At 39.0% G+C, this 27,029-nt stretch overlaps 1 protein-coding gene and 5 non-coding genes across 8 annotated transcripts; all 6 read left to right on the top strand.

Annotated features, from left to right (window-relative positions):
• Positions 1-1,316: 1,316 nt before the first annotated feature.
• Positions 1,317-26,063, top strand: Nop58 (NOP58 ribonucleoprotein). Of its 3 annotated transcripts, XM_032902907.1 has the most exons (15): positions 1,317-1,570; positions 4,916-4,992; positions 6,990-7,042; positions 11,128-11,249; positions 12,868-13,004; positions 14,643-14,707; positions 16,253-16,387; positions 17,467-17,612; positions 18,056-18,182; positions 19,105-19,268; positions 20,269-20,403; positions 20,630-20,691; positions 22,556-22,689; positions 24,289-24,440; positions 25,079-26,049. In XM_032902907.1, the coding sequence occupies exons 1-15, from the start codon at positions 1,526-1,528 to the stop codon at positions 25,127-25,129; spliced, it is 1,605 nt and encodes a 534-aa protein (XP_032758798.1). In that variant the 5' UTR covers positions 1,317-1,525; the 3' UTR covers positions 25,130-26,049. The 3 variants fall into 3 exon arrangements, with proteins under 3 accessions (XP_032758798.1, XP_032758800.1, XP_032758799.1); XM_032902909.1 differs by lacking the exons at positions 22,556-22,689; positions 24,289-24,440 and having other exon boundaries at positions 1,324-1,570; positions 25,079-26,063; XM_032902908.1 differs by lacking the exons at positions 1,317-1,570; positions 4,916-4,992; positions 6,990-7,042 and adding an exon at positions 7,086-7,361.
• LOC116902547 lies at positions 4,665-4,809 on the top strand. Its single transcript, XR_004388148.1, has one exon. It is a non-coding gene; the product is annotated as a small nucleolar RNA SNORA48 (small nucleolar RNA).
• LOC116902621 lies at positions 6,286-6,372 on the top strand. The gene has a single exon (XR_004388199.1). It is a non-coding gene; the product is annotated as a small nucleolar RNA SNORD70 (small nucleolar RNA).
• Positions 7,143-7,226, top strand: LOC116902622. The gene has a single exon (XR_004388200.1). It is a non-coding gene; the product is annotated as a small nucleolar RNA SNORD70 (small nucleolar RNA).
• On the top strand, positions 17,670-17,749 carry LOC116902634. Its single transcript, XR_004388211.1, has one exon. It is a non-coding gene; the product is annotated as a small nucleolar RNA SNORD11B (small nucleolar RNA).
• LOC116902633 lies at positions 18,221-18,304 on the top strand. Its single transcript, XR_004388210.1, has one exon. It is a non-coding gene; the product is annotated as a small nucleolar RNA SNORD11 (small nucleolar RNA).
• Positions 26,064-27,029: the final 966 nt, after the last annotated feature.

Below are 27,029 nucleotides of genomic sequence, written 5' to 3'. Positions count from 1 at the left end.
GTAGGGATGGGTGGACCTTTATGAGTTCAAGACTTCTCTGATCTACATGGTTACAAGACATACAGGACTACATAGAGACCCTGTGGCAAACAAATAAACAAGTTGTTTTTGAGCAAGGTCATGTGAATTTGAGGCCAGTCTGAGATACATAAGACTTTGTCTTAAAATGAACCCTGCCGCTAAGGCTGAAAGTTTCCATAAAAGAAATTGCATTGAGACATGTTTAAACTCATACCTTGGGATCACTTAAACACACACACACACACACACACACACACACACACACACACACATACACACACACACACACACACACACACACACACACAAAACCCCTCAAAATATTTATACTTATAGCTATAAAAAAGAAATCTTGGGGGCTGGAGAGATGGCTCAGTGGTTAAGAGCACCGACTGCTCTTCCCGAGGTCCTGAGTTCAAATCCCGGCAACCACATGGTGGCTCACAACCATCTGTAATGAGATCTGATGCCCTCTTCTGGTGTGTCTGAAGACAGTTACAGTGTACTCATATATAATAAATAAATAAAATATTTAAAAAAAAAAACCACAAAGATTTAAAAAAAAAGAAATCTTGGGGCTGGAGAGATGGCTCAGCGGTTAGGAGTACTGGCTGTTCTTCCAGAGGTGCTGAGTTCAAGGCCCAGCAACCACGTGGTGGCTCACAACCATCCGTAATGGGATCTGATGCCTTCTTCTGGTGTGCATGAAGACAGTGATAGTGTACTCACATACATGAAATAAATAAACAAATCTTTTTTTAAAAAATGGAAGAAATCTTGGCTAAAAACTTGTTTGACCAGAGAGGAAAACCACCAGGAAATGTTCCTGGTTATAAAAGTTTGCTTCCCTTGCAGAGGACCTGGTTGGGTTCCCAGCACCCACGTGACGGCTCACAATTGCCTACAACTCGGCTTCCAGGAGGTTAGAAGAGGGTGTGTCAGATCCCTTGGAACTGACTAATGGGACAGGAATGCAAGTCCTCATTAAGAAAGTGTTCTGCGTTGTTTTAAAATAAAATGTCCTTTACATGGCGGGAGGTGGCATAATGTGCTGTAAATTATACACATGTACTTTATATATTGTATATAATAAAATATATAAATAAATTACACAGAACTTATTGTTCACATAATCGCGTAAACTGACAGCTCTCAAAATCAGTTCAGGACTTCAAAAGTCTCGCGATATCTTGAGACCGCCTTCTTCCGGTCTCCTCTGTGGGCGGGAAAAAACCGGAAATGATCTCACGCTCTGCAGCATTAATCGACCGGAAGTGACGTTGACATCCCAGAATCCTTGGAGAAGGAGACTTTCGTATTTGCTGCTCCATGCGGAGAGGTGTGGAACGTCTAGGCAACGTGGTCTCCCCGCCCGCGGGTAGGCAAAGGCGTTTGCGCTTCCCAGCGTCTGAGGCCTAGCGAGCCTTCAGTAGCTGAAAGTTAGTCTTTTGCAGTGGAGTAAGGGCTCGCGGTTAGCCGCGTAGCGCCCGGATCTGGCCTCACCATGTTGGTCCTATTTGAAACGTCCGTTGGCTACGCCATCTTTAAGGTAGGTGAGATGGAATTGTTGAGCCAAAAGGCTTATGTGGGAAAGACAGAGATCCATGTTAAGATTTAAGGAGAGACGGAATAACGGAACACATTTGAGTGTCTTTCAAGTTCCTAGATCCGAAAGGATGTGAAAAATCAAGAGCCGGTTTTTCAAGTGAACACGTGGCTTCTCCGACTTTAGGGCGCCCTCCTCTGCTTTAGAGATTTGCTCAGTTTAAAAAATGGGTAGGACCCTTTTTTTACAAGTAATAATAAAACGTTCATTTAATAAAAATGTTTAAGGTGTTGGGGATAGAACCTAAGTGTACATGTTAGACCAGCGTCCTGTCACACAGCTACATCCCTAATTCAAGATCAGTTATTTTTTTATATTCTTTAACATTTACTACTTTATGTATGACACACCAGAAGAGGGCATCAGGTCCCATTACAGATGGTTGTGAGCCACCATGTGGTTGCTGGGGATTGAATTCGGGACCTCGGGAAGAGCAGTCAGTGCTCTTAACCACTGAGCCATCTCTCCAGCCCCAGTTATTTATTTTGTGTTTTTCTAGACCGGGTTTCTCTGCTGCTCGAGTTGCCCTGGAATTCCCTCTGTCCCAAATGCTGTAATTAAAGGTGTGCATCGTCATCCACGGGCTTTTATTTTTCAGGGAGGGTCTCGCTGTGTAGGCTTGGCTGGCCCCTAACATTCCATTTATATTTAAGAAGATTAAAGCTGGCTTCCAAGATCAGAGTCCTTTCAGGCATGTTTGGAAGGTTTTGAGTACTGACTGGTGTAATTTGTTTTATCGAAACATTTTACTGTATGATAACAGGAAGGAACAAGAGAAAGTTATACTGTGGTTTAATTTAGACAATATGAATGTTAGGACTCAGGACAAATGGCTGAGGTGCCTATTAACGGCAAGTCTGACTGGCCGCCAGTCTCCCTGTATATTCTTCAGCCCAGTAACTGGGCTAGAACCCTTCCCCAGCTTAACTGATTTCTATATAACCCAGCCATTTTGTCCACAACTGTCTCTTGGTCGTCAGATTTGGTCTTGGTCTTTCTGTTCCTCTCTTGTCCCTGCTCAGCCTGGACCATTCTAGATGCCTCTGGCTGTATTCTTTCCCTCATATCTGCAATGAAACCTCCTCCCATACCTAGAAGTGTCACGTCCTTTTTGTTTGTTTGTTTTTTGTTTTTAAATTCAATGAGATTGCTTGAATGGAGAAATTTGGGCTGCTAGCAACAGGATTGATGGGTTTCTGTTTAAGTGAGACAGTTGGGGACATGTTCACGATTTCCAGTTTGGACTATGTGAGGCTTATCCTGATGTGATTGTATAAACCAGGGAGTTCATAATTACAAACATGCAGAGAAATCTAGGTGGCTGCTATTAAACTTTAGTGTCCCTTGTTTAAATAGGGAAAGGTTTTGGTGGTTTTTTATTTTCTTTATTTTATGTGCTTTGGTGTTTTTCCTGCGTGTGTCTCTGTGAAGGCGTCAGTTAGTGGAGTTACAGACAATTGTGAACTGCCATGTGGATTTGCACCCAGGTGTCTGGAAGAGCAGTGGATGCTTTTAGCCACTGAGCCATTTCTCATTGTAAGAAATAGCTTACAACTTTATTATCATGGAAACCGTTGAACAATGGCGGGCTACTGAGATGTGGAAACAATGAGGTAGAGTGAGTGTCTATGTGCTGAGCATTCTATTATTTACTTATTAGGATACTCCAGTGTTCCATGGTTTTTGTGATAAATGTGCTGTGTTATTACTTTATTGGAAAGTTGAGTATTGAAATTTTCAGTTTATAATTATTTGGTATTTATATTACTGGAGGCATATTCTAGATCTAGTGCTAGTGATTGCAGTTTGTGAGAAGGGAATTGCATACTGTGCAAGGTGAATATTTTATGTGAATCCCAACAATACTAGTTGCTGCCTTTTTCCATGATCTTTCAAAATGATAGAATATGAATTAGATTTTGAGAGAAAGCCCTGTTGGCACAGACTAATGCCCGTACTAATGAATTATAATTCCTGGAAGTGAAGACAGACCTATGCAAGTGATTTAATGAGATTTTGTCATAAAATAAAAGGAAAACAGGGTTAGGGATATAGTAAAAATATTTGCCTGGCACTTGTGGCCCTTGGTTCAATTTCTAGACATTCCAAAACCTTCAGTTGTATTGGCTACAGATTTTTTTCATGTTTGGGTCAGGCAGTGAGTGTTCTAATTACTGCTTAGAAACGATATATGGTGGCATGATTGGGTACAGCCAAAGTTTTCTTTGCTCTACAGGTTTTGTAAATAATTTGGATAACTATTAATCACCATGATTTTATTGCACTTTCTTTCTGCTTTAACTTTAGTTTTAAGGATGATGACAATTTGGGGCTGAAGAGATCCCTTAGTGGCTAAGAGTACTTGTTCTTCAGAGGACTTAGCTTTCCCGCACCCAACTACATGGTGGCTCACAATTATTTGTACCTCCAGTTCTAGGGGACAGTCTTGACCTCCAACAGCAGGCATAAGAGAATGGGACAAAAATCTCCCAAATATGACAATTCTGTTAATCCTTTTGTTATCTTCTAATATTTTCTTTAGCTAGAAGAAAATGTGAACTCTTCCAGAGTCATTCTCTACTATTTACTTGGCAGTTGATGAGCAATGACTATAGTTAGTCTCTGAACAATTAGAAATTGAGACTTAGGCTGGAGATGTCGATCAGGGGTTAAGAGCGCTGAGTGCTCTTCCAGAAGTCCTGAGTTCAATTCCTAGCAACTACATGGTGGCTCACAACCAGCTGCAACAGAGATCCAATACCCAGTTCTGATGTGCCTGAAGACAGCTGTAGTATACTCATATAAATAAAATAAATAAATCTTTAAAATCAGATTGAGAATTTTGTATGATAGGATAACTTCTATATTTTGCTCTACTCAAGGGATGAGCCTGTATTCTTAAAATGTTATATACAAAATACAATTTGGAGCACTTATGACTTATGCTCTGTAAGAAAACTAGCTAATTTCAATAAGAGAAACATTTTTCTCCCCATATTTTATGTTAATAGTTGTTTGAGTTGAAAAATATAGTTGTCGCCCCCTGGCAATGGGCAAAGAGACACCTGATTTGTGGTGTTATTCTTATATCAGTCAGGGGCAAAGCAGATGGCAGTCCTTTGTTCATCCTAGCTTGATGCCTGGCTTGGTGGCCAAAGCTATTTCATGCCTAGGGCACATAAAGGAAGGAAGGAAGGAAGGAAGGAAGAAAGGAAGGAAGAAAGAAAGAAAGAAAAAATATAGTTGTATATGTCTAAACTGCCTTTGAAGAAAACTGGTTTATTGCAGGTTCTGAATGAGAAGAAACTTCAAGAGGTTGATAGTTTGTGGAAAGAATTTGAAACTCCAGAGAAAGCAAATAAAATGTAAGTAATCTTGAAGTAAGAATTTAGGGGTACAGTGGTTTGTGGGGGCCTCTTCATTTGTTTGCTATTTTCAGCTTCTTGGGGTTTTGGAAATCTGTTTTATGAACAGTGTTAGTATGAATCTAGTTAGGGCTAGATTTTGTTTTCTGTGGGAGTAAGACAGGGTGTAATCTTTGCTGTCCTGGAACTAGTGCTGTAGATTAGACTGACCATAGACTCCTTTGCCTCTGGGATTAAAGGTGTGCCCCACCACCCAGTAATTGAGGCTCTTTTATTTGGAACATAGTCCATCACAGCTAATTTGTATTATAGACTACAGTGGACAATAACCCAAGGTTAATATTTTATGGGATATTTGAGGACCCACTATATCGTAAATTAAATGTTGTAAACTTCTTTTTTAAAGCAGGAATTATATGAAGCATGGGGAGTTATAGTTTCGTGGATTGATAATTCAAAGACTTTCTGAATACTCAGTGTATTTATCTTCCATGACTTTTATTCCTGTCTAGCTCTTGGGGGTAAAAAACTAGGTTGTAAATTCTAGGTTTTAAATTAAACCATGTTTCCTCAATCAAGATTTTGAGAAGAAAGTAAAACAATGGTAACTAACTAGGTTGAGGGGAGTGGTAGTAGGCTTTCCTCAGAGCAAAGTCAGGGTCAGCATTTAACCATTCTGAATCATCTTGCAAAATAACCCCCCAGGTGTATGTAGTCCTGAGAAGAAACTCTGATCCTATTGTTTACTCCAAATAGAAGGGTCATCTATGGATGTCCATATTTGGTCATAAGTCTGCTACTGCTAGTAAACACACAAAAGAGTAAAGAATAGTTGACTTAAAGAAAGGGCAAAGGGGACTATAAATATGGAGTCATCATTTGTGGTGTTCCAGCTGTAATACCATTGTTGAATGCGTTGAGTATATTAGGTCTCAGTGATTTGGAGAGATGTTCGTGATACACTGAGGAAAGTCTTGCACTGTAATAATTGGCCTAATATAATTCCATTTGCACCTTTTTGCATCCTTGAATATTTAGATAAGTTCTGAGAGATTTAAATGGAGTATAATAATACAAACAGAATGGGAATAGGATAGGACAGAAAAAAGATAAAATCAGCACTTTTTCTAGCCTTTTGGAGTGGGGAGGAAGACTATCAGGATTTACCTTTCTAGGTAAGAAAAATTTACTGTGTGACTACTACTGTTTTAGAGAATATAGAAGGCTTGATTCCTCCCTCCTTCTTCCCCCCCCCCCATTAAAGGGTTATATGCTTTGCTGGGTTAATCTTTATTCATTGTTGTCAATGATGTATAACTTTTGGAACTGAATCTAAGTGATTTAACAAAAATTCGTCACTACCACTGAGACAACAATGAACTAACTGATACATCTCTGTGTACAGAAAGCAGTATCATAAACTGTAAACTATGTTGCTGATACCGAAAAACAAAAGCGGGTCTGACAACAAGCTATTTTTTCACACTTCTACCTGGAGGGTGATTGGTTGGTTGGTTGGTGCTGAGGATAGAGGCCCTGGTCCTTGCTTTACCATTGAACCAAATTTCCAACTTTTGTGTTTGGTTTTGAGACAGGATCTTCCCCCGGGCTGGGATTGAACCCAGGACCTTGCGGCTTCCTAGGCAAGCTCTACCACTGAGCCAAATCCCCAACCCGAGACAGGATCTTTTTATAGACAAGATTGACCTTGAGCTCACCGAGATCCTCCTGCCTCTGCCTCCCAAATGCTGGGGTATTAGACCTCACCCTTGGTCTTTTATTTTTATTTTAATAAGTAGGAACACAGGTTAAGTACCTGAACTTGTGATCCTCTTGGGTTGGCCTCTGAAGAACTGCAATTATAGACAGATGTCCTACATCTAGCAAGTTGGTTTTACTATTAGTGTATGCTGTGGAAACATCTAGCTTCTGTTTTCTGGCTATGTAGTTTTGCAGAATCATTTCTTTCAATAACATTTGTTCTCTTCTAATTTTAGAGTAAAGCTAAAACATTTTGAGAAATTTCAGGATACAGCAGAAGCATTAGCAGGTAAATAAGAATTTACAGTAAGAGAAGTTTTTTTATTTAAAAATTTAGCATTTCGTTTTTCTTATTAAAAGGTTGTCTTCAGTTGCCTGAGTTAATCTTCCTCAATGTTGTCAATGATGCGTCTTACTGGAACTGAGTTTCAGTGATCTAACCCATTCGTCACTACCACTGAGACAACATTGAGTTAGCTTTTTTCACCATAGGGTTGGTTTCCCCCATGTGATGAGAGATGACAAGTGGTTAAGTTGATCTCCCTGTGGAAACCAATAGCCTAATGCTGAAGCACAGTTCAGTAAAAGCTGTTCTACAAGGGACCAAGGTAATGTGGTCATGTACCCAGCTCTAATAATTTTACTAATTCAAGGTTAAAGTTGAGACTAGCCACTAGAAATAAAACAATTGGTAATAAAGCTCACCAGAGTATACAAAAGCATATCAATATTAAAAATTAAAAGGAAATAGTTTTTTTAAATACATATATGTGTACCAAAGGGCATGAAAGTTTATATAAGGAAACTTTTTTGTACATTTGTTTTAATTTAAAGGAAGGGGTAATTTAGAGCCCTCAAATTTGGATCATGTCGTGGGAACAGCCATGTTCTCTGTCTTTAATCCCTCAGTTATTTGTTATGATTTGAGAATGAAGGACTATAAAAATGGTTTAAAATTAGACAAGACGGTTGGAGAGATGACTTAGTGGTTAAGAGCACTGACTGTTCTTCCAGAGGTCCTGAGTTCAATTCCCAGCAACCACATGATGGCTCACAACCATCTGTAATGGGGTCTGATGCCCTCTTCTGATGTGTCTGAGGACAGCAACAGTGTACTCACATACATAAAGTAAAAAAGTAAATCTTTTTTAAAAAACTAGACAAGAATTTACAGGTCTAAACATTTAATCATACAAGGGAAAAATACTGGTTTTGGTGGGGATATTGAGATTCCATCTATTATGCTAGAATATTAATGGGTTACCTATAATAGGAAGATAGGTTAAGGGAGGACCATCACTGAAGCTCATTCTATGTATATAGAGACTAGGCATGGTTTTGACCCGAGCACTGTAGAGGTGGTCTCACCTCTTGGGTTTGAGGTCAGCTAGGATACATAATGTAACCATGCCTCACAGACTAGCTTTATTTTAAATTTTATGTTGTGTGTTGTGGAGTTTTGCATGCAGGCACTCACATAGGGCAGGGACATTGGATCCCCTGCAGCTACAGGTGGTTGTGAGCTGCCCGACATAGGTGCTGGGAACCAAACCGAGGTGTGCTAGATGAGTGATACCTACTTTAGATACCACCCCCACCCCCATATCCTTTTTTATCAGCCCATCAGTAGCTAGAGTCTCCTGCATCTGTAAAGTACAATATCCTGGTGATGGATGCTATCCCTAAGATTTTCTTCTCTCTCTCTCTCTCTCTCTCTCTCTCTCTCTCTCTCTCTCTCTCTCTCTCACATCAGGGAGTGGGGGGGAGTCTGCTTAGTGGAGGTCCAAGGACAACTTTGAAGGGTCAGGCTTCCCACATGATTCGGGAATTGAACTCTAGCCTCCAATCCTGTTTGAGACAGGGTCTTTCTTTATAGCCCTGTCTGGCCTCAGACTTTGGGATACTCCTGTGTCAACCTCCTGTCTACTAGGATGCTACCACCATACTCCGCCCACTCTATAAGACCCATTCACCATAGTTTAAATTAATCTCTCACGGGGTTTCTCTGTGTAGCTCTGGCTGTCCTGGAACTCTGTAGACCAGGCTGTCATCAATCTTAGCTGCCTGCCTCTGCCTCCCAACCGCTGGGATTAATGGTATGGCCAAACACAAAAGCAAGTTTCTTTACTACTAATATCTAATGAACTGATCACAGTTTTTGAAACGGTCCTATAAAAGGATATTACCTCTGTTATAAGTGATAAAAACATAGGTTTATAATCATTTTTGGAAGTAAGGGAACTATGTCAAGAATCAAAAACCTTTATAGTGATCTTAGGCACTCCACTAACTGATCAGTATCCCTTATGCTATAAGGCAGTTCATGCAGGGACACATGCCATGACACATGGGCAGGAGTCAGAAGACAATTTTGTGAAGCCACTTTTCTCCATTCACCTTTACATGGATTCCAGGGACTGGATTTGGTTACCCAGTTTCATTTGGTTGATTGAATGGCAAGCATTTTACCTATGGAACTAGCTCCTGGTCCTATAAGGCAGAACCAAAACTGAGTAACTGTAGGTTAAAGCACACAATTTACACTTTGTATAATTAATATTCTCTGTTGGGAGCTCATATATGACATTTCTTTGAACATTTTATTTAACTGGAAGGGTACAATCATGCCAGAACAGCTAATGAGAGTGCTCTGTTCTCTTTACCGCATAGGTCTTGGGGGTCAAATTTGGGCTCAGCTTGGTGGCAGAAGCCTTGGCCCATTAAGCTATCATGCTAGCCCTGGTTTTGTTTTTTTCTTTTTTCTTTTTTTCGGAACTGAAGACCAAACCCAGGGCCTTGCAATTGCTAGGCAAGCGCTCTACCATTGAGCTAAATCCCCAACCCTGCTAGCCCTGTTTTTGCTTGAATTTACTTTTTAAAAATTTATTGATTCATTTATTGTATGTAAATAGGTGTGTCTGCACATATATCTGTCCACCAAAAAAGGGGCATCAGATCTCGTGGAACTGCAGTTTTAGATGGTTGTGAGCTGCAGTGGGTGTGCTGAGACTTGAAACCATGACCTCTGAGGAGTAGTCTGGTTCAGCCCCTGAAGTTATTTTTTTTTTTTTTTTCCCGGAGCTGAGGATCGAACCCAGGGCCTTGCGCTTGCTAGGCAAGTGCTCTACCACTGAGCCAAATCCCCAACCCCCTGAAGTTATTTTATGAGCAAGGTTTTTGAAGTGATAAGTATTGTTTGAAGAAAAATGGTGATCTAGAATAGAATCTAGAGTTATATAGTGTAGAGATTTTTTTAAGATTTATTCACTTATCTAATGTATATGAGTACACTGTTGCTGTCTGCAGACACACCAGAAGAGGGCATCAGATCCTATTACAGATGGTCATGAGCCACCATGTGGTTGCTGGGAATTAAACCCAGGAAGGACCCCCTTGAAGACCAGTCAATGCTCTTAACCGCTGAGCCATCTCTCTAGCCCTAGTGTAGAGATTTTATACTTAGAAGAAATACATTTAAGGGAAGGACTTTTGTGTGATGGGTTAAAATTAAAATTGGGTGATAAAGAGAATTACAAACTAGAGATGGACTGGAGAGACTAGCTGTTCTTCCAAAGGACCCAGGTTCAATTCCCAGCACACATGGCAGCTCACAGGTGTTTATCTCATGCTGTTTTATGGCCTCTACAGGCACTAGGCATACACTTGACGCATAGATATACATCCGTCTAGGCAAACACCTATACACGTAAAGCAACAAAAATTTAAACTTAAACTAGGAAAATGAAATTCAATTTTAATTTTAAAGTGCTGCACTCTGTGTGTGTGTGTGTGTGTGTGTGTGTGTGTGTGTGTGTGTGTGTGTGTGTGTGTGTGTGTGTGTGTGTGTGTGTAAGGATTAGGCCCAAGGCCGTGCTCAACAGACAATTTATCCCCAATCCAAAGACTAAAACACTGTAAGGAAAGGATAAAGGAAGTCTCTTTATAAAGCTATTAGGAATCAATGTCCACAATATTAGAAGGCAAAGGGAAATAGGCAGGGTTTTACAAAGCACATCCATAAATACCAGGCATGCTGGTGCACAATGCTTGCTTAAGCACTTGGAAAAACTAAAGACAGTAGGCTCACAAGTTTGAGTCCAGCCAGGGGTGTAGAGTAGTGACCTATAAAAAGAAGTTAAATCCTAATCATCTTATTTACTTCAGGGTAGGATCTCACTTTGTACACCTAGCTGGCCTTAACTCTGGTTCTGCTTCTTCCTGATTCCAAGTGCTGGGATAATCACTGTGCATCATCATGCCTGGCACTTAGGATTTGGTTTTATAAAACATTTACACGAGTCATTTTTTTCTTGGCTTTAAAATTTAAATCAGAACTCTCAGTTATAACTCTGATTTTTCTGTTTTTCTGCAAAGCGTTCACAGCTCTGATGGAAGGCAAGATCAATAAGCAGCTGAAGAAAGTTTTGAAGAAAATAGTCAAAGAAGCCCATGAACCTCTGGCTGTAGCTGATGCTAAGCTAGGAGGGGTCATAAAGGTAAAGTCGGGCTGAGGATGTGGCTTAAAGGACAAGTTATGATCTTCCATGACTTAGAGCTGCATGGCCCGCCCTTTGTAGTATTTGTCATCTGTTCTCCTAATTTTTCTTTAGGCAGCATAATCTCTACTAGAAGTTGCCAAAACAAGCATTCCCTGTACACTGTAGAAATCAAAGACAAAAATAACATAAGCTTTGGGTTTGGTCCCCAGCTCCGAAAAAAAAGAAAAAAGAAAAAAAAAATAACATAAGCTCTAACCTGGCTACTCATGTCACCTATTCACATTTTTTATGATGAATCTCCCATAATTTAATTTTTTCCTCTTGAGTAAAAGTGTGTTCATTTGAAGTTTTTAGTATCAGGCATAAAAGTACAAGAGGGGAAAACATTAAATAAGTACGGTGGTGCATACTTATAATTACTTGTGTGGTGTTATAAAATATTGGTCTATAAGAAGGGATTAACAAATATATGTGAAGTGGACAGGGAAAATGCTACAATTGAAACAGTTTTGATTTTTTTTTTTTTTTTTTTTTTTTTGGTTCTTTTTTTTTTGGAGTGGGGGACCAACCCAGGGCCTTGCGCTTCCCTAGGGCAAGCGCTCTACCACTGAGCTAAATCCCCAACCCCAGTTTTGATTTTTAAAACAAATTCTTTCTTAACAACATGGAATTTGTATGCCACAAAATCCAGAGTCAATAAGATACTCATTACGTGTGTTTATACTGTTTATTAGTACTCTTTGGGAGGTGTGTTTAAGGGACGCACTTATCCATCGGGAAAAGACTGAAACTTTTCCCTGTTTCTTTTGATTAAAATACTGTGAGTATATAAATAGTTTGTAATTTTTAAGCTAAGTAAATGGCTAGAGTAATGGGTCAGTGGTTAATGTGCTTAGTGCACTTTTGCAGATGACTGGACTTCAGATCCCATTACCACATTACACAGCTCTGTACTACCCATCACTCAGTTACAGGGGATTTGATACTGTGTGGCCTTTGAAGGCACCTACACTTGTCTAGTGCACAAAAACTCACATGGGGTGAGGCTGGAGAGATGGCTCAGTGGCTAAGAGCATTAACTGTTCTTCTGATGTCCTGGGTTCAATTCCCAGCAGCCACATGGTAGCTCACAACCATCTGTAATGGGATCTGATACCCTCTGAAAATCAAAAAAGCAGTGGTTCACTTAACCCAAGCAAGAAAAAAAAAACCTCATTTAATAATGTTTTGCGGGCTGGAGAGATGGCTCAGTGGTTAAGAGCACCGATTGTTCTTCCCGAGGTCCTGAGTTCAAATCCCAGCAACCACATGGTGGCTCACAACCATCTGTAATGACATCTGATGCCCTTGTCTGGTGTGTCTGAAGGCAGCTTGTACTCATATATATATAATAGATAAAATTAAATTAAAAAAATAATGTTTTGCATCTTGGGAATCATAATATATAATATCCTTAGATCAATACTGTTTTAAAATACCAGAAATATCAGGATCCAATGAGATAGTTCCTGGAGGCTGAGGCAGAATTGTTACTGTGTGTTTGAGGTGAACCTGTGAATTCACTTTAGTGAATTCTTAAAAGACACTATCTGAAAACACATGAATGTTTTTATAGGAAAAATTGAATCTCAGCTGTATCCATAGTCCTGTTGTTAATGAACTTATGAGAGGAATACGATCACAAATGGATGGCTTGATTCCTGGGGTAGAACCACGGGAGATGGCAGCCATGTGTCTTGGACTGGCCCACAGGTAAGTATAGAAAAATTAAGTATGCTTACTTATATACATAAATATATTTATGTACATCTATGGTAAAAATGTATAAGTATTAATGTGAAGGAGATGCTGTCCTCCTCAAAAAACTTGCTCAGTGTCAAAAAGCTGATTTAGTTGTGGAACCATGATATAAATCTACTTGTATTTACTCTCATGACTTTGCTTTGGTTTGAGAAAGAACTTTGCTTTGTACATATGTACATGGTTTGTGTTTATAAAGCCAAAAGAGGTTTTCAAATGTCCTATCATTCTTGCTATTCCTTTGAGGCAGAATCTCCCCTGGAACCTGGGACATAGGTTTCCTGGGCTAGACTAGAAACCCGCACACCTCTTGGTCCTGTACCATGCACGATTGCTGACTTGTTAGGTGGGTGCTGGGATTTGACTTCCACTGCTCGTGAACGAAACTCAGTGTTCGTAGTATGCTGTGATTGCCTAAGTAGTATTCTAACAATTGTCAGTGGTGGAACACCTTGAATCCCAGCATTCTGAGTTCCTTCCCAGACAGTCAGAGTACACAGAGAAACCCTGTTTTGGTTGGAAAGGGTTTTGAATATATTACTTAAAAATAGCACAACACGGGGTTGGGGATTTAGCTCAGTGGTAGAGCGCTTGCCTAGGAAGCGCAAGGCCCTGGGTTCGGTCCCCAGCTCTGAGAAAAAGAACAAAAAAAAAAAAAAATAGCACAACACTAAAAAAACCAACTGTTTCTTTCTGATGGAAATCAGAGATACTGAAAGTGTTCTGCAATGTAAAGGAAACCCCTGTGGTATGCAATCGTAAGGCAGCAGTCAATATGACTTTATCCTAACTCACCATAACAAATTAATTCATACAGAAATCTAGGCTATATTGGTACAGGTGTATTCATCCTCTCTGTGTGGCAAATTCAAAGATAGCTATGCTAAGCTATATTAAAGCCCTTCTAAATAGGGATATAAATAAAACAACCTATTAAAAGTATCACTAGGGGTTGGGGATTTAGCTCAGTGGTAGAGTGCTTGCCTAGCAAACGCAAGGCCCTGGGTTCGGTCCCCAGCTCCGAAAATAAAAAAGAAAAAGAAAAAAAAAGTATCACTAGATGCACACCATCACAAAATGGTTTTGTGCAGCACGTTCATATCTAGCAGATTTTCCCCCCTTACAAATGCTAAAGATAGGAATGGAGATTTAGAACTATAAAACTTTTCAAGATGAATTGAGTACACTGTCAAGATTAGTACATTGAGCTTATGAAATGGACATAACCCTGGTACCAAAACCTGTGGCAGGAAAATAGTGGGATCAAAGGCCAGCCTAAGTTGTATAGTGAACCTCCATCTTGAAAGACCAAGGGCTTTAGGAAATAACTCAGTTTATAAGTTATTTGACAGTCCACCAGAACTCAGGTAAAGATCTTGGGCTTCCTGAGGGTTAGGGAGAGGCAGGTCCCTGGAGCTCAGCTGCTAGGCAGCCTAACCTTCTCTGCAAGGTCCCGTCCAGTGAATTTCAAAAGACAAGGTAGATCTCTAGCCTACACTTACGTACCCACTCAAATGAACACACAAATGGGGAGGTCAATTAAAGTACTTCGTACAAATTCATCTAATTTATTTCTCTTCATTTCTCTAGCCTATCTCGATACAGATTGAAATTCAGTGCTGATAAAGTAGACACAATGATCGTTCAGGCAATTTGTAAGTACATGGCAGTCTGATCTGTTTAGTTCTGTTTTTTCCCTAACTTGTTGCTATTGCTGTCTGTTGAGAAAGACGAACTAAAACTTCAAAAAATAGATAATTCAGAAAGCAGAATAGAAAAAAAAAACTAAGCTTTGATTTTATTCTTTTGATAAGGAATGATGTTAATAATACATACTGATTCATCTCATTGTCCCTAAGTGTTAAAACCGCAACAGGGATATTTGCAGTTTTGTTTTTTGCCTGACCTTTTTGGAATTTTTAAAGTATTTATTATATATAAGTACACTGTAGCTGTCTTCAGACACACCAAAAGAGAGCATCAGATCTCATTACAGATGGTTGTGAGCCACCATGTGTTGCTGGGAGCAGTCTATGCTCTTAACCACTGAGCCATCTCTCCAGCCTTTGGGTTTTCAATAAATTGAAAATTTTTAAGAAATATCAAAGTTGAGGCATTGGGGTTGGGGATTTAGCTCAGTGGTAGAGCGCTTACCTAGCAAGCGCAAGGCCCTGGGTTCTGTCCCCAGCTCCGGGAAAAAAAAAAACAAAAAACAAAGTTGAGGCATTTGCTAGTACTAAAAATTGCTTTGACTAAAAATTGTATTACTTAATGTGTATCCAAAGAATTAAAATCATAGACTTAAGTTCTTTGTTACCACACCTATGTTCATAACAGTATTATTTACACTCATTTTTAACCATCCATGAATGAACAAAATGTAAACAGATATATATACACAGTAAGAGATCATTTGACCTTTAAAAGAAATAACAATGCATGCCACAGTATGGAAAGTTTCACCTGTGAAAGAAACCAAACAATACACGGAGATGGATCTTCGAAATAAGCAGATTTAATGCCCAGACCACATGGATCACACGTATTGCACAGGAACTTTTTCTGGGTTTTTTTTGTTTGTTTTTGTTTTGTTTTTTTAAAGAAGCAAGCCAAACACAAGACAAATTGCTCATCATTTCACTCATGAGACACACATACAGACATATTCTTGGGAATTGCAGGAGAACAATATGAGTTAATTTATCACCATTACATACACTTGTGTATATCACAGAGTTGGTGTGTCAGGTACAGCTTTTGGAAGTCTCATTCCCTTGTTCAGTCCTATGGATCTTGGTGATTGGACTCAAGTTACTAAGTTTGGCAGCAAGTGACATCAGTCCCTGGGCAGTGCATTGTGTTAGTGTTGTTGGTTGTTGGGCTGTCTGCTTGGTTGGTTGGTTGGTTGGTTTGCTTGGAAACCTACTTGGAAGTCCTACTGAGTAGCTGTAACTGGGCTGGAGTTCAGTGTAAATCAGACTAGCCTTGAACTGTACCGTCTACCTCTAGACTGGGATATGAGACCTTTAGTGCTTTTTAAAGGGTATAAGATATTCTGAAGAGATGGTAGTAATGGTTATATGGCATAAATGTAGTTTATGCAAATAAAATTTTACTTAAATGTAGTTTTACTTAAAGGCAATTTGTTATATGTGTTAACTATCAGTCTCACTCGGTTCTGTTTTCATTTCATTTTACAGCCTTGTTAGATGACTTGGATAAAGAACTAAACAACTACATTATGCGGTGTAGGGAATGGTATGGATGGCATTTTCCTGAGTTAGGGAAAATTATTTCAGATAATTTGACATACTGCAAGTGTTTACAGAAAGTTGGTGAGTTGATTGTTACTGAAAGAAATAAATTTGGTATAACTCAGTAAGAATTGTATTGGGGACTTAAGATTACTGGAGTTTATTAAAAGTTACAAATGAAGCTATTTACTATCTATTTCTAAAAACAATTTGAACATTTACTTTGTTGTTCCGTTATGGTTTTTGAAACAGTTTTCTCTGTGCAACCTTGTCTGTACTAGAACTCACTCTGTAGACAAAACTGATCTCAAATGCAGGTCTGCCCACCTCTGCCTCCAGGATGCTGGTGTTAAAAGTGTGCACCACCATTGCCCGGATCAGGGGATCTTTTTTGGTTTTTGTTTTTGTAATTTTAATAAACATGGCTTCTTTCAAATGTCTAACTTTGCAAATAACAGATAAAATAGCTCCAAATGAATCTAGCTGACAGGTTTGTTATCTAATCAGATAAGAAAGATTACTGTTTATCACCAATATATAAAAATGTTGCTGTTATTTGCCCATACTCTGGGAATACTGAGTATGGACCTGGCTGGTATTTACTAAAGCTTGTTCAAGTTTGGCTTTTAAAAAAAAAAAAAAAAAAAGATTACGGTTGTGCATTGGCTTAGATTCTAAAAGTTGGTTACATGAGAAATTCAAGGCAAATGAGGTTTGCTCTCCTAAAGGCGGGTTAAACCGAGTACAGGGTAGGGCAGCAGGGTTAATATTAAGTGATGTCAAAGTGCATTCTTAACTTTGGCTGTGAGGTCCGGCAAAGTTCCATTCTCCTGAACTGTAAGAGCCTCAGGGGGCAGTCCCGGCACTTCTAGAGGCAGAAGTAGGAGGGACCCTGAGTTCACCAGCCTAGTCTATAGAGAGAGTTCCTGGACAACCAGGGCTAAACAAATAAACGCTGTCTCAGAGAGAGAGAGAAAGAGAATATTGCATCTTTGATTGAGATTATCCTTGATCCTATTCTCAGTTGTTACCTTTTCTAATATGCTCTGTCAAATTTTTACCTAAATGTTCTTGAAGAAAGTTTATTGCTAAATCAAGCCTTTTCATAAGGAAAGATACTACTAGGGAATGATTCTGCTTCATCTACAAACATTCCATAGGGGACAGGAAGAACTATGCATCTGCCACTCTTTCTGAATTTCTGTCAGAGGAAGTAGAAGCTGAAGTGAAAGCAGCTGCAGAGATCTCTATGGGAACAGAGGTTTCTGAAGAAGATATTTGCAACATTCTACATCTGTGTACTCAGGTACATTACACCCACGGCGGTTATAGTTGAGGTCTTTCTAAGTCTTTAATGATTTCCAGGTGGCAATGATGATAATTTTACTCGTTCACCTGACAATATCTGAAGGTGTTCAGTCACTACCTCATCTGATGCCATCTTTTTTGTGCATATTTAGGTAAATATGGTGAGAAATATGATAAGTGAAGCCATGTTATGAACACAATTTTTTGTTTAGTTTTTGTTTGCTTTTATGAGACAGGTCTGCATCTTATTGTTACCAGGTTCCCAGGCTAGCCTCTAACTCCCATACTCATAGTCTCAGCCCAGTCCTGTACTGTTGAACTGTCAGTGAGTTGCCTGTGCATTTCCATTTGTGAATATTGAGGGCTAATATTTTAAAAATGAATTAATTACATAATTTTCATAATGTGTTTGTGATTTCCTTATTTTATCCCTTATTTTAGGTCATTGAAATTTCTGAATATAGAACTCAGCTGTATGAATATCTGCAAAACCGAATGATGGCCATTGCACCCAATGTTACAGTCATGGTTGGGGAGTTGGTTGGAGCGCGGCTTATTGCTCACGCAGGTGAAGGTTTACTATGATTTGTAAAGCCTGGAGACCATGTGTTCAATGATGATTTCTGATGCCTTGCCTGAGTTCATTTTGAATAATGAGGGCAGCTTCAGTCACTACCTCTTCTGAGACACTGTGGTCCTTGGTCAAAAGGATAAAGTTAGTTCACATTACCATGTTTGAGTCTTAAGCTCAGTCCTCGGGATCAAAAAGAATTCATTAGACCAAGTTTTGAATGAATTTTTTAAATTACAGTATTAACTGGACACAGTGCTATGCTCTGCAGTTCTTTTTTTTTTTTTTCGGAGCTGGGGACCGAACCCAGGGCCTTGGCGCTTGCTAGGCAAGCGCTCTACCACTGAGCTAAATCCCCAACCCCTCTGCAGTTCTTTTTAAGGTGAAAGAAAATTTCAGCACTGTCAGACAAGTATTCCAGGTACCCTTTGCTATAAGGTCATGCTACTGTGGGCTGTTTTATTACCTTCACCCAGTCTCAGTCCATAGGTGACCTTAGAAGCAGTAGAAATGCGTAGACTAGCTGGAATTTGTTTGTTCCATTGGTGCTTAATATGTTTCTAACTGTATTCCATGCAGCAAATCCAGCAGAGTACTTAGTGTGCACCTAGATACATTTCTTCATTCACCTGTAAAGGGTGAAATAAATAATTCCGACTCTATACTACTGATAAGACCTCATGCATCTACAGCAATGACTGACGTGCTTGATTTTCAGTGTCTCTATTAGAGGATGATCAGATTGCTAATTAATGTCCATATCACTATTGTAAGTGTGAGTGTACAGTCTCAGTTCTCTAGCTCATAGCTTTTCTTGCACTAGGAATAACAGGAAGCATTGGGGTTTTCAGGGAAATTGAATCCTGAGTATACCCGGGAGTACATTTTTGTAAGCTTTTTTTCTTTTCTTATTTTTTAGGTTCTCTTTTGAATTTGGCCAAGCATGCAGCTTCTACAGTTCAGATTCTGGGAGCAGAAAAGGCACTTTTCAGGGCCCTCAAATCTAGACGAGACACACCTAAATATGGGCTTATTTATCATGCTTCTCTTGTAGGCCAGACGAGTCCCAAACACAAAGGAAAAGTGAGTTATAATCTCTCCATTTTTTTTTTTCTTTTTAACTTTCCAAGATACTGCGTTTTGGTTGTTTGCCTGTACATACATAGCTATATGTGTATACTCCGTGTAAGGCTGGAAGAGGGCATCAATTCCCTTGGTACTGGGGATTTAGTGGTTGTTGCCTGCCATGTCTATAGTAGACTGCATGCAGGTTCTCAGTAAGACCAGTAAATGCTGTTAATATCTAAACCTTCTCTCCAGCCCATGAAGTTTAATTTTTTTTGTCACTCATTTTCTCCTGCTGTAATTACTGTGTACAATAAGACTTCAGGTTTTTTGTTTTTTTGGGGTTTTTTTTTTTTGGTTCTTTTTTTCGGAGCTGGGGACCGAACCCAGGGCCTTGCTCTACCACTGAGCTAAATCCCCAACCCCCCACTGAGCTAAATCCCCAACCCCCCACTGAGCTAAATCCCCCAACCCCCAGTTTATTTTTGTTAAGAGGCATTTTTATGTTACAAGATATGGCACGAAACCAGACTGCTGCTAGATAATGCATATACAATGTACTAAACATTTTCTAAAAGCCAGATTTAGTGGTCTATTTTTTCATATTTTTGTGTTTTATACTTACCTAATTGAATAGGATTAAACTGAAATTTTGTGAAATTCTCAGTCACTAACAGTAATAAAGTAGTAAGTTTTGCTTATGAAGAGGCTTATCTTTTGCCTGTCATCTGAAAGAGACTCAGTGTGAGGCATCAAACACGATCGGTATCAGCTACAGCACCAGCCTGTGTCCCAGCCCTGAAGAATCTTATATATGTGCACAAGATAAGAGGGAATGTGTAGTTGTCTTGGTTCTGAGTAAAGGGAAGGAAGGGGCAGAGAAAAAGACTGCATTCCACTTTTCATTAATAGGCATAGAATAAATGGTAATGGGATTTCCTACAATTTTCTCATGAATAAGGATTGCTCCATTTCTTGAAAAGAAGCATTGCTGCCTCTCGTTTTTATGCTTTGTTAGATTTCACGAATGCTGGCGGCCAAAACTGTGTTGGCTATCAGATACGACGCCTTTGGTGAAGATTCCAGCTCTGCAATGGGAGCTGAGAACAGAGCCAAATTAGAGGCCAGATTGAGGATTTTGGAGGACAGAGGGGTAAGAACCACACACTTGTCTGTGGCAGATGGCTAGCCGCTTGTCAAAAGTTGATGAGCTATAAATATTTCATGTTACACAGCATTTCTTCAGCTGATGTGCTAATGGTATTTGTCATTGAGACATGTTTATTCAAATTAGCAAAAACATCATCACATACTACAGCATGCTATAGCCACTAGAAGATGGTTGTAGGTTTTGATGTAATTTTCACTTTTCCTTTTAGATAAGAAAAATAAGTGGAACGGGAAAGGCATTAGCAAAAGCAGAAAAGTATGAACACAAAAGGTAAAGTCGTTTAAGAATGAAGAATTGGTTTTGTTAATTTAAATGTTTTGACAGCTTTATTTTTTAATTGTAAACTTAAGACAGCAATGTGGACTAACCGTTACAAAAATTGGCAAGGGGCTAGAGAGATGTATCAGCAATTAAAAGCATTTGTTAAGGTCATTTTTCAGAGGACCCAAGTTTTTGTTCCCAGTACCCATGTGGCTGCTCACAACCAGACACACTTGTACATATATGTGCATACATACATGCAGACAAAATGCTCATTTTTCTTTCTTTCTTTTTTTTTAATCTGACAAGGGGGCTGGAGCAATGGCTCAGTAGTTCAGAGAACATACTATTCTTGCAGAGGACCTGGGTTTGATCTCAAGAACCCACCTGGCAGCTCTCAAATGTCAGACACACAGGAAATCAAGTCTTTAAAAACGGCAAATAAAAAAATCATATTTAGCGTGTCAATATTTTGAGAAATGTGGGGTTTTAAAATGGCCAAGTCAAGGGGACAGGCAAGATATTTTGTGTGTCAGCAATTCTTTAGATCTTGTGAGCAATTTCTGGGAACATCTTACTTAATTATAGTCACCACCATGCTGTCTATATATATCCATTTCTTACATAATTTTTCCTTGCCATTTAGTTTTCCACATTTCACTTCTTGTTTTTGTTTTTATCACAGACATTTTTTGCATGTATTTGTATGTGTTGGGGCGGTTGTGTGTTGTGGGCAAGCCAAAGCCCTCATAGATCAAGGACAATGTTATGAGCTGGTTTGCCTTCCAGCATGTATGTAGTCTCTGGGGCTGAAATAAGGTTGGGCTTGGCATGCAGCATTTTTATTCTTGTTGTTCTGCTGCTGGTTCTTCATAAACATGGATTTATTTAGTCATTTCACCTCCTGTAGTGTGCCATTTGTTTAAAAGCTTATTTAGAATGAAAGTTTTTCTAAAAACTCCCGACGGGCTTAAAAATCAATAGTCCATAATAAAAAAGAGTATTGAGACCTTGTGTGTTTTAGGCAAAGTGGGATTTGTGAGTTTCGATGACTGAAATGGAGTTGAGTTCGTTTTTATAGTGAACAGTGTGTATCAAGTTCCTTCAGAAAAGGCTTGGGAAATGGAGGCAGTACAGCTAGAAATTGATAGTGTTTATATTTGCTGCCTCGATGGTAACTTGCACCCTGATTTGTTTTGTTGTTTTGTTTTTTAAAGTAAAGGGAAGATACTGTTATATTACTATGCTTTTATATGGCCTGGAATTCAGTTTTGGGGTTTAGGCATATGCTAACATCCTTAGCTAGTTATGTGTGAATGTCAATGAAATCATAGGGTATATATATATATGGGTAGAGCAATGTTTAATGACATCATTATAAGTACATAAAGTCCATTCAGTTGTGTTTTTCTGTGTGGCTCTTTACTATTAGATAGTATTTGTAGCTTATGAAGTTAAACTGTACCATCTACAGCTCTGCTGACAGGATATTTCAGATTCCTGCACCTGAATAAACTAAAAACCTCAGCCTTGAGATTTAGTTTACTTTCTAGGGATCTGTGTCCTTTGTCACTTAGAGCATGTGGTGAAGGTGTGTCTAAATGGGACTATGTAACTAAACCTTGAGTCAGTGCAGTTTGCCTTTCAGTTACTTGGAAGGTGGTTCCACTTGATCAGTTCCCTTCTAGTGCTGCTTCCGACAGTGGAGCCTAGAGTCCTCTCTTGCCTGTGACTGACCTGAACTACCCTAAAGCTGCTAGGACAGAATAGAATTATGTGCTTTTGCATTATCCAACAGTACTTGCTTTTCTCTTGAATTACTTCAGTTACAGGTGTTTGTAAAGATTTTCCACAATTTATTTGATTTTTTCAGTGAAGTGAAGACTTACGATCCCTCTGGTGACTCCACACTTCCAACTTGTTCTAAAAAACGCAAAATAGAAGAGGTAGATAAAGAGGATGAAATTACTGAAAAGAAAGCAAAAAAAGCCAAGATTAAAATTAAAGGTTAGTTTGAATTTTCAAAAAGAAAACAAAGAGCATTGCATTTTTATTTATTTTGTTGGGGGTGTATGGGGGAGCATGACACAGTACACATTGTGGTAGACACATCATGCGAGTGGGTTCAGGAACTGAGCAGACTCCCGTCCACAGGCTTCTCCACAAATGCCTTTACCTGACATCCTATTTTCCATTTAATTTTTTGAATAATAATAATACTCAAATATCTTGATTTTTTTTTTTTTTAAGACATAGTTTTTAAGTATTAGAAAAATGCCTACCATTGCATTCATTGAAAACGGATGTTTTAATATGTCTTTATGTTCTTTGGGTAGTTAAGAGAATGTTAAATTAGATATTATAAAGTAAGATAAGTATCTTTAAATGTGTAGAATTCAGTATATTAACTAAATGTACAAAATCTCTAGAATGGATGCTGAACTATTGTTGAATTGGGTAGCTTTAGGATTGATAAAGCAGGGGTTCTCTCTTCATTCTTTGGTTCATAGAACAGAAGAATATATTGCAGACTGCTGTTTATTATCCGAGGACTAAGTCTTTTTCTATCTAGTATTTCAAAACAGGTTCTAGAATGCTGTCCGTGATTAGCAATTTCAGCTGTCTATAGCCCTTTGGCTCTCATGTACCTGCAAGGCATCTCCCCAAATACATGCTTCACAAAATTCTTGCATACTCTTGACTTCTTACCACTTTCCTCCATCGTTGACCTTTGTGTTGGCCTTTCCACGGATAATGCCTTCTTAAATATCTCCCTAACCACTGCTTCATTTTTATCCTTAGTATTTATTCTCTTCTATTGTCTGGTATATTATTTACTTCATGTCTCTCCCATCTCACTGAATAGTTGTAAGGTTGACAGCTTTTTGGGTGTGCTGTGCTTTTGCATATGTGTTTCTAGACACTAGAGATGGATATCGGGTGTGGTCTGTCTTAGTTTTGTCCTTGTTTTTTAAAGACAGTATCTCACTGAATTTAGAGCTGATTGTCTGGGTTAGTTGACCATCAAGTTACAGGAACACCTCTGTCTCTCTCTCTCTCTCTCTCTCTCTCTCTCTGTCTCTGTCTCTGTCTCTCTCTCTCTGTCTCTGTCTCCCTCTCTCTCTCTGTCTCTCTCTCTCTCTCTCTCTCTCTCTCTCTGTCTCTCTCTCTCTCTGTCTGTCTCTCTCTCTCTCTCCCCCATTATGGGGTTGCAGGCTTACAGCACTATGTCTGATTTCTTCCTTGTGCTGGATAGCCAAGCTTAGGTCCTTATGCTTGTATAGTAGGCACTTTACCTATTGAGCCATTTCTCTACTTTCGGGATAAAAATTTAAATCTAATCAAACATTCTTAAATAGATAAAGATACAGAAATTTTCACCTCTTGACCTTCCAAAACCATTGGGCTATGTAATTGATTTCACCTTTGTTTTAATGCTGACTTTTATTATATGACAGTTGATTGTGGAAAAATTATTTCAGCTTGGTTTAGATTATTTTAAGGTTAATAGTTTTAGACATGGATAAAAAAGTTGACTATAATGACAGAAAGAAAAGCATCCTAGGTTTTGAAGGAGGTCTAATACAATCATAATTCTTACACCAGCTGAAGTAGAGGAGGAGATGGAGGAGGCGGAGGAAGAACAGGTAGTAGAAGAGGAGCCGACTGTAAAGAAGAAAAAGAAGAAGGATAAAAAGAAACACATAAAGGAAGAGCCACTTTCCGAGGAGGAGCCATGCACCAGCACAGCAGTTCCTGTATGTGATTTTGGTGTCGTTTTATCTTTTGAGTTTATTTCAGGGTATTTAAAAACAGACGTTAAGCACAGATGTTTATAATAGGTGCTGTATTATTAGTCAGAAATGACCAGGTGTGTGATAGGGAAAATGTAGTAGAAAAACAAAAGTGCATAATGGTATTTTTGTTAGGGAGGCCACTTCTCAATTTTAGTTGTTTTTTTTTTAATTATTATTTTATTTATGTATTTTAAATGTAGGAGTGTTCTGTCTGCATGTACACCTACATGCCAGAAGAGGGCCCCAGATCTCTTTATAGATGGTTGTGAGCCACCATGTGGTTGCTGGGAATTGAACTCAGGACCTCTGGAAGAACAGCTCTTAACTGCTGATCTATCTCACAAGCCCTCAAATTTAGTTTCTTACGGTGAAGAGAGTTTACTGTGCTAAGAAATGAACCTAACTAAAGCCTTATACATGCAAGGTAAGTACTGTTACCATGCCCCCAGCTCATGGTTTATTGAAGTTTGCTTTGTTACATTACAGTTTCAGGTTTTTTTAGTACAAAATTCATTTTCTAAGAGTAGATTTTGCACTTAATACGGAAAAAGTTAATAATTATCACTATTTGAAAAAGCATTCTTGTTGGTTATTTTTAGAGTCCAGAGAAAAAGAAGAAAAAGAAAAAAAAGAAAGATGCTGAAGACTAATGTAAAGGAACCGTAATCCTGTCACCTGAACACATCATGCTTAAGATTCAGTTGGGAGCATATCAGACGCTCTAACATAATCAAGGGAGGTTGATTAGCTTAGCTTTTCAAACCTTTTTGTGTCTTGACATCAACTGTTAACCTTAGAGTCTTTGATACACAAATAAAAATATTTTCTTTGTATTATAAGGCAGTTTTGTGATCTATTTATATTTTAGCAAGAGAATCTTTAACCCCTTCTATGTTTGACTTAGCATTAAATAGGTATCATTATTGTTAAAAAATGAGTTGCCAGTGATTAGAAGTTTCAGAGTTTTAAATGGCTTTTTGGAAGGCGGTGATTAGACAGACCATTTAAGATCTTATGTGTTACCTTGTCTTCTAAAGTGTTAAAACTGAGAACATTCTGCTATCTGCTTCAGAAAGGAAGAAAGTGGTTGTAATTTTTATCATCCACTACTTTTGATGTGCAATTTTAGTGTAGCCAAGAATAACATTGAATTTCTGATGCTCCTGTTTTCCTCCCTGGTGACAGGATTACAGACTTGTGTCAGTGATTTTATGAGGTGCTGGAGAGCCGGTCAACAGTTCACTCGTGCTTGACAAGTGCTTTACCAACTAAGCTACATTCCCCAGTCCAAGTTTTCTATTCTTAAAGATTATGATGAAATGTTTTATAGTTTAGACTGCTATGTTTGTGCTGGGGATGGAACCCAGAGCCTTACTTCTTAACTTGGGTCCCTGGTAGGGTCTGTCCTGTATGTCTCTTGTTTTTCTTACATGTTGTATGTGTGTACTAATTGCATGCCTTTGTCCTGGAGGTCAAAAGAGTCTGTTGGATAACCTGGAGCTGGAATTATAGGTGGTTGTGAGCCAGTATATCACCCGAGGTCCACTGTAATAAAATCAACCCACGCTGATTGTGAAACTAAAATGACTTTCTCTAAAATTAATACAAGATAATTAATAATTTACATAAAATATCTAATAGAAACATTAGCTTTTCTTTGCTACTAGGGTCCACGGTTTAAGCGGATTTGGTCATAATTGTTTGTTTTTCTCGAACAGGATCTCACGATGTAGAGGTATCTGGCTATTCTGGAACTCAGAGATCCCCCTGCCTCTGCCTCCAAGTGCTAGAATTAAAGGCATTTGCAGCCACCATCTATTAGGTCTCAACTGTTGTACCTCAGGCTACCTGCTTATCGTATTGTGTCGTATGAATGAAGCCATAGTGCCACTAGCAATAGAAAGTTCACCATTCACCACTTCCCTCTGAATGTAATTAGTTTGGAATGAACTGTATCTGCCCCCTACTGCTTTTCACAAAATAGAATGGAGCTCCATCCCTGCTGGGCAGCTCTTCGCAGTTCTCTGTCACGTGGTTCTTTTGCCTTTGAAAGTTACCTTTTTCACTTGATTCTCTAAGGTGAGTTTAGCATTGGAAGTGATGTTCAGTACGTGTAAGGCTGTTTATTTACAAGTTTACTTTTTTAGCCCAGGTGTGCCATGCAGGGTGACATGGAGTAGGGCAGTCAGTGTTGCATGAAGGTCCGCGTTAGCATAGCAGCAAACGATGCTAAGTTACACTCAACACCAGAACAGAAGTGTTTTCAGAAACCAACTGTAATCACGGGTGAGTTTTTCATTTAGGAGAGGGACTTGTATGTCAGTTTCCTGACTGAGTGCGTGTGTGGATTCTGAGTGTCAAGGTCACCATTCTGATATATCTCAGGTGTTTATTTTCTTGTTCTTTGTTTTGAGATGGGATCACACTAGCTGTGCTGTCACTGGCATTTACCTCTGGCACTTCTCATGTCTCCTTATCTCCCACGTGTTCTGATTGTCTAAGTGTCCTGAGCTAAGGGCCAGCTTTATTTCTTGCTTTGGGTATACAAAG

This window comes from Rattus rattus, chromosome 5 (assembly GCF_011064425.1).
Source record: "Rattus rattus isolate New Zealand chromosome 5, Rrattus_CSIRO_v1, whole genome shotgun sequence".
NCBI lineage: Eukaryota > Metazoa > Chordata > Mammalia > Rodentia > Muridae > Rattus > Rattus rattus.
Note: the sequence above shows the minus strand (reverse complement) of the source record. Positions and strands in the feature narration are given on the sequence as shown.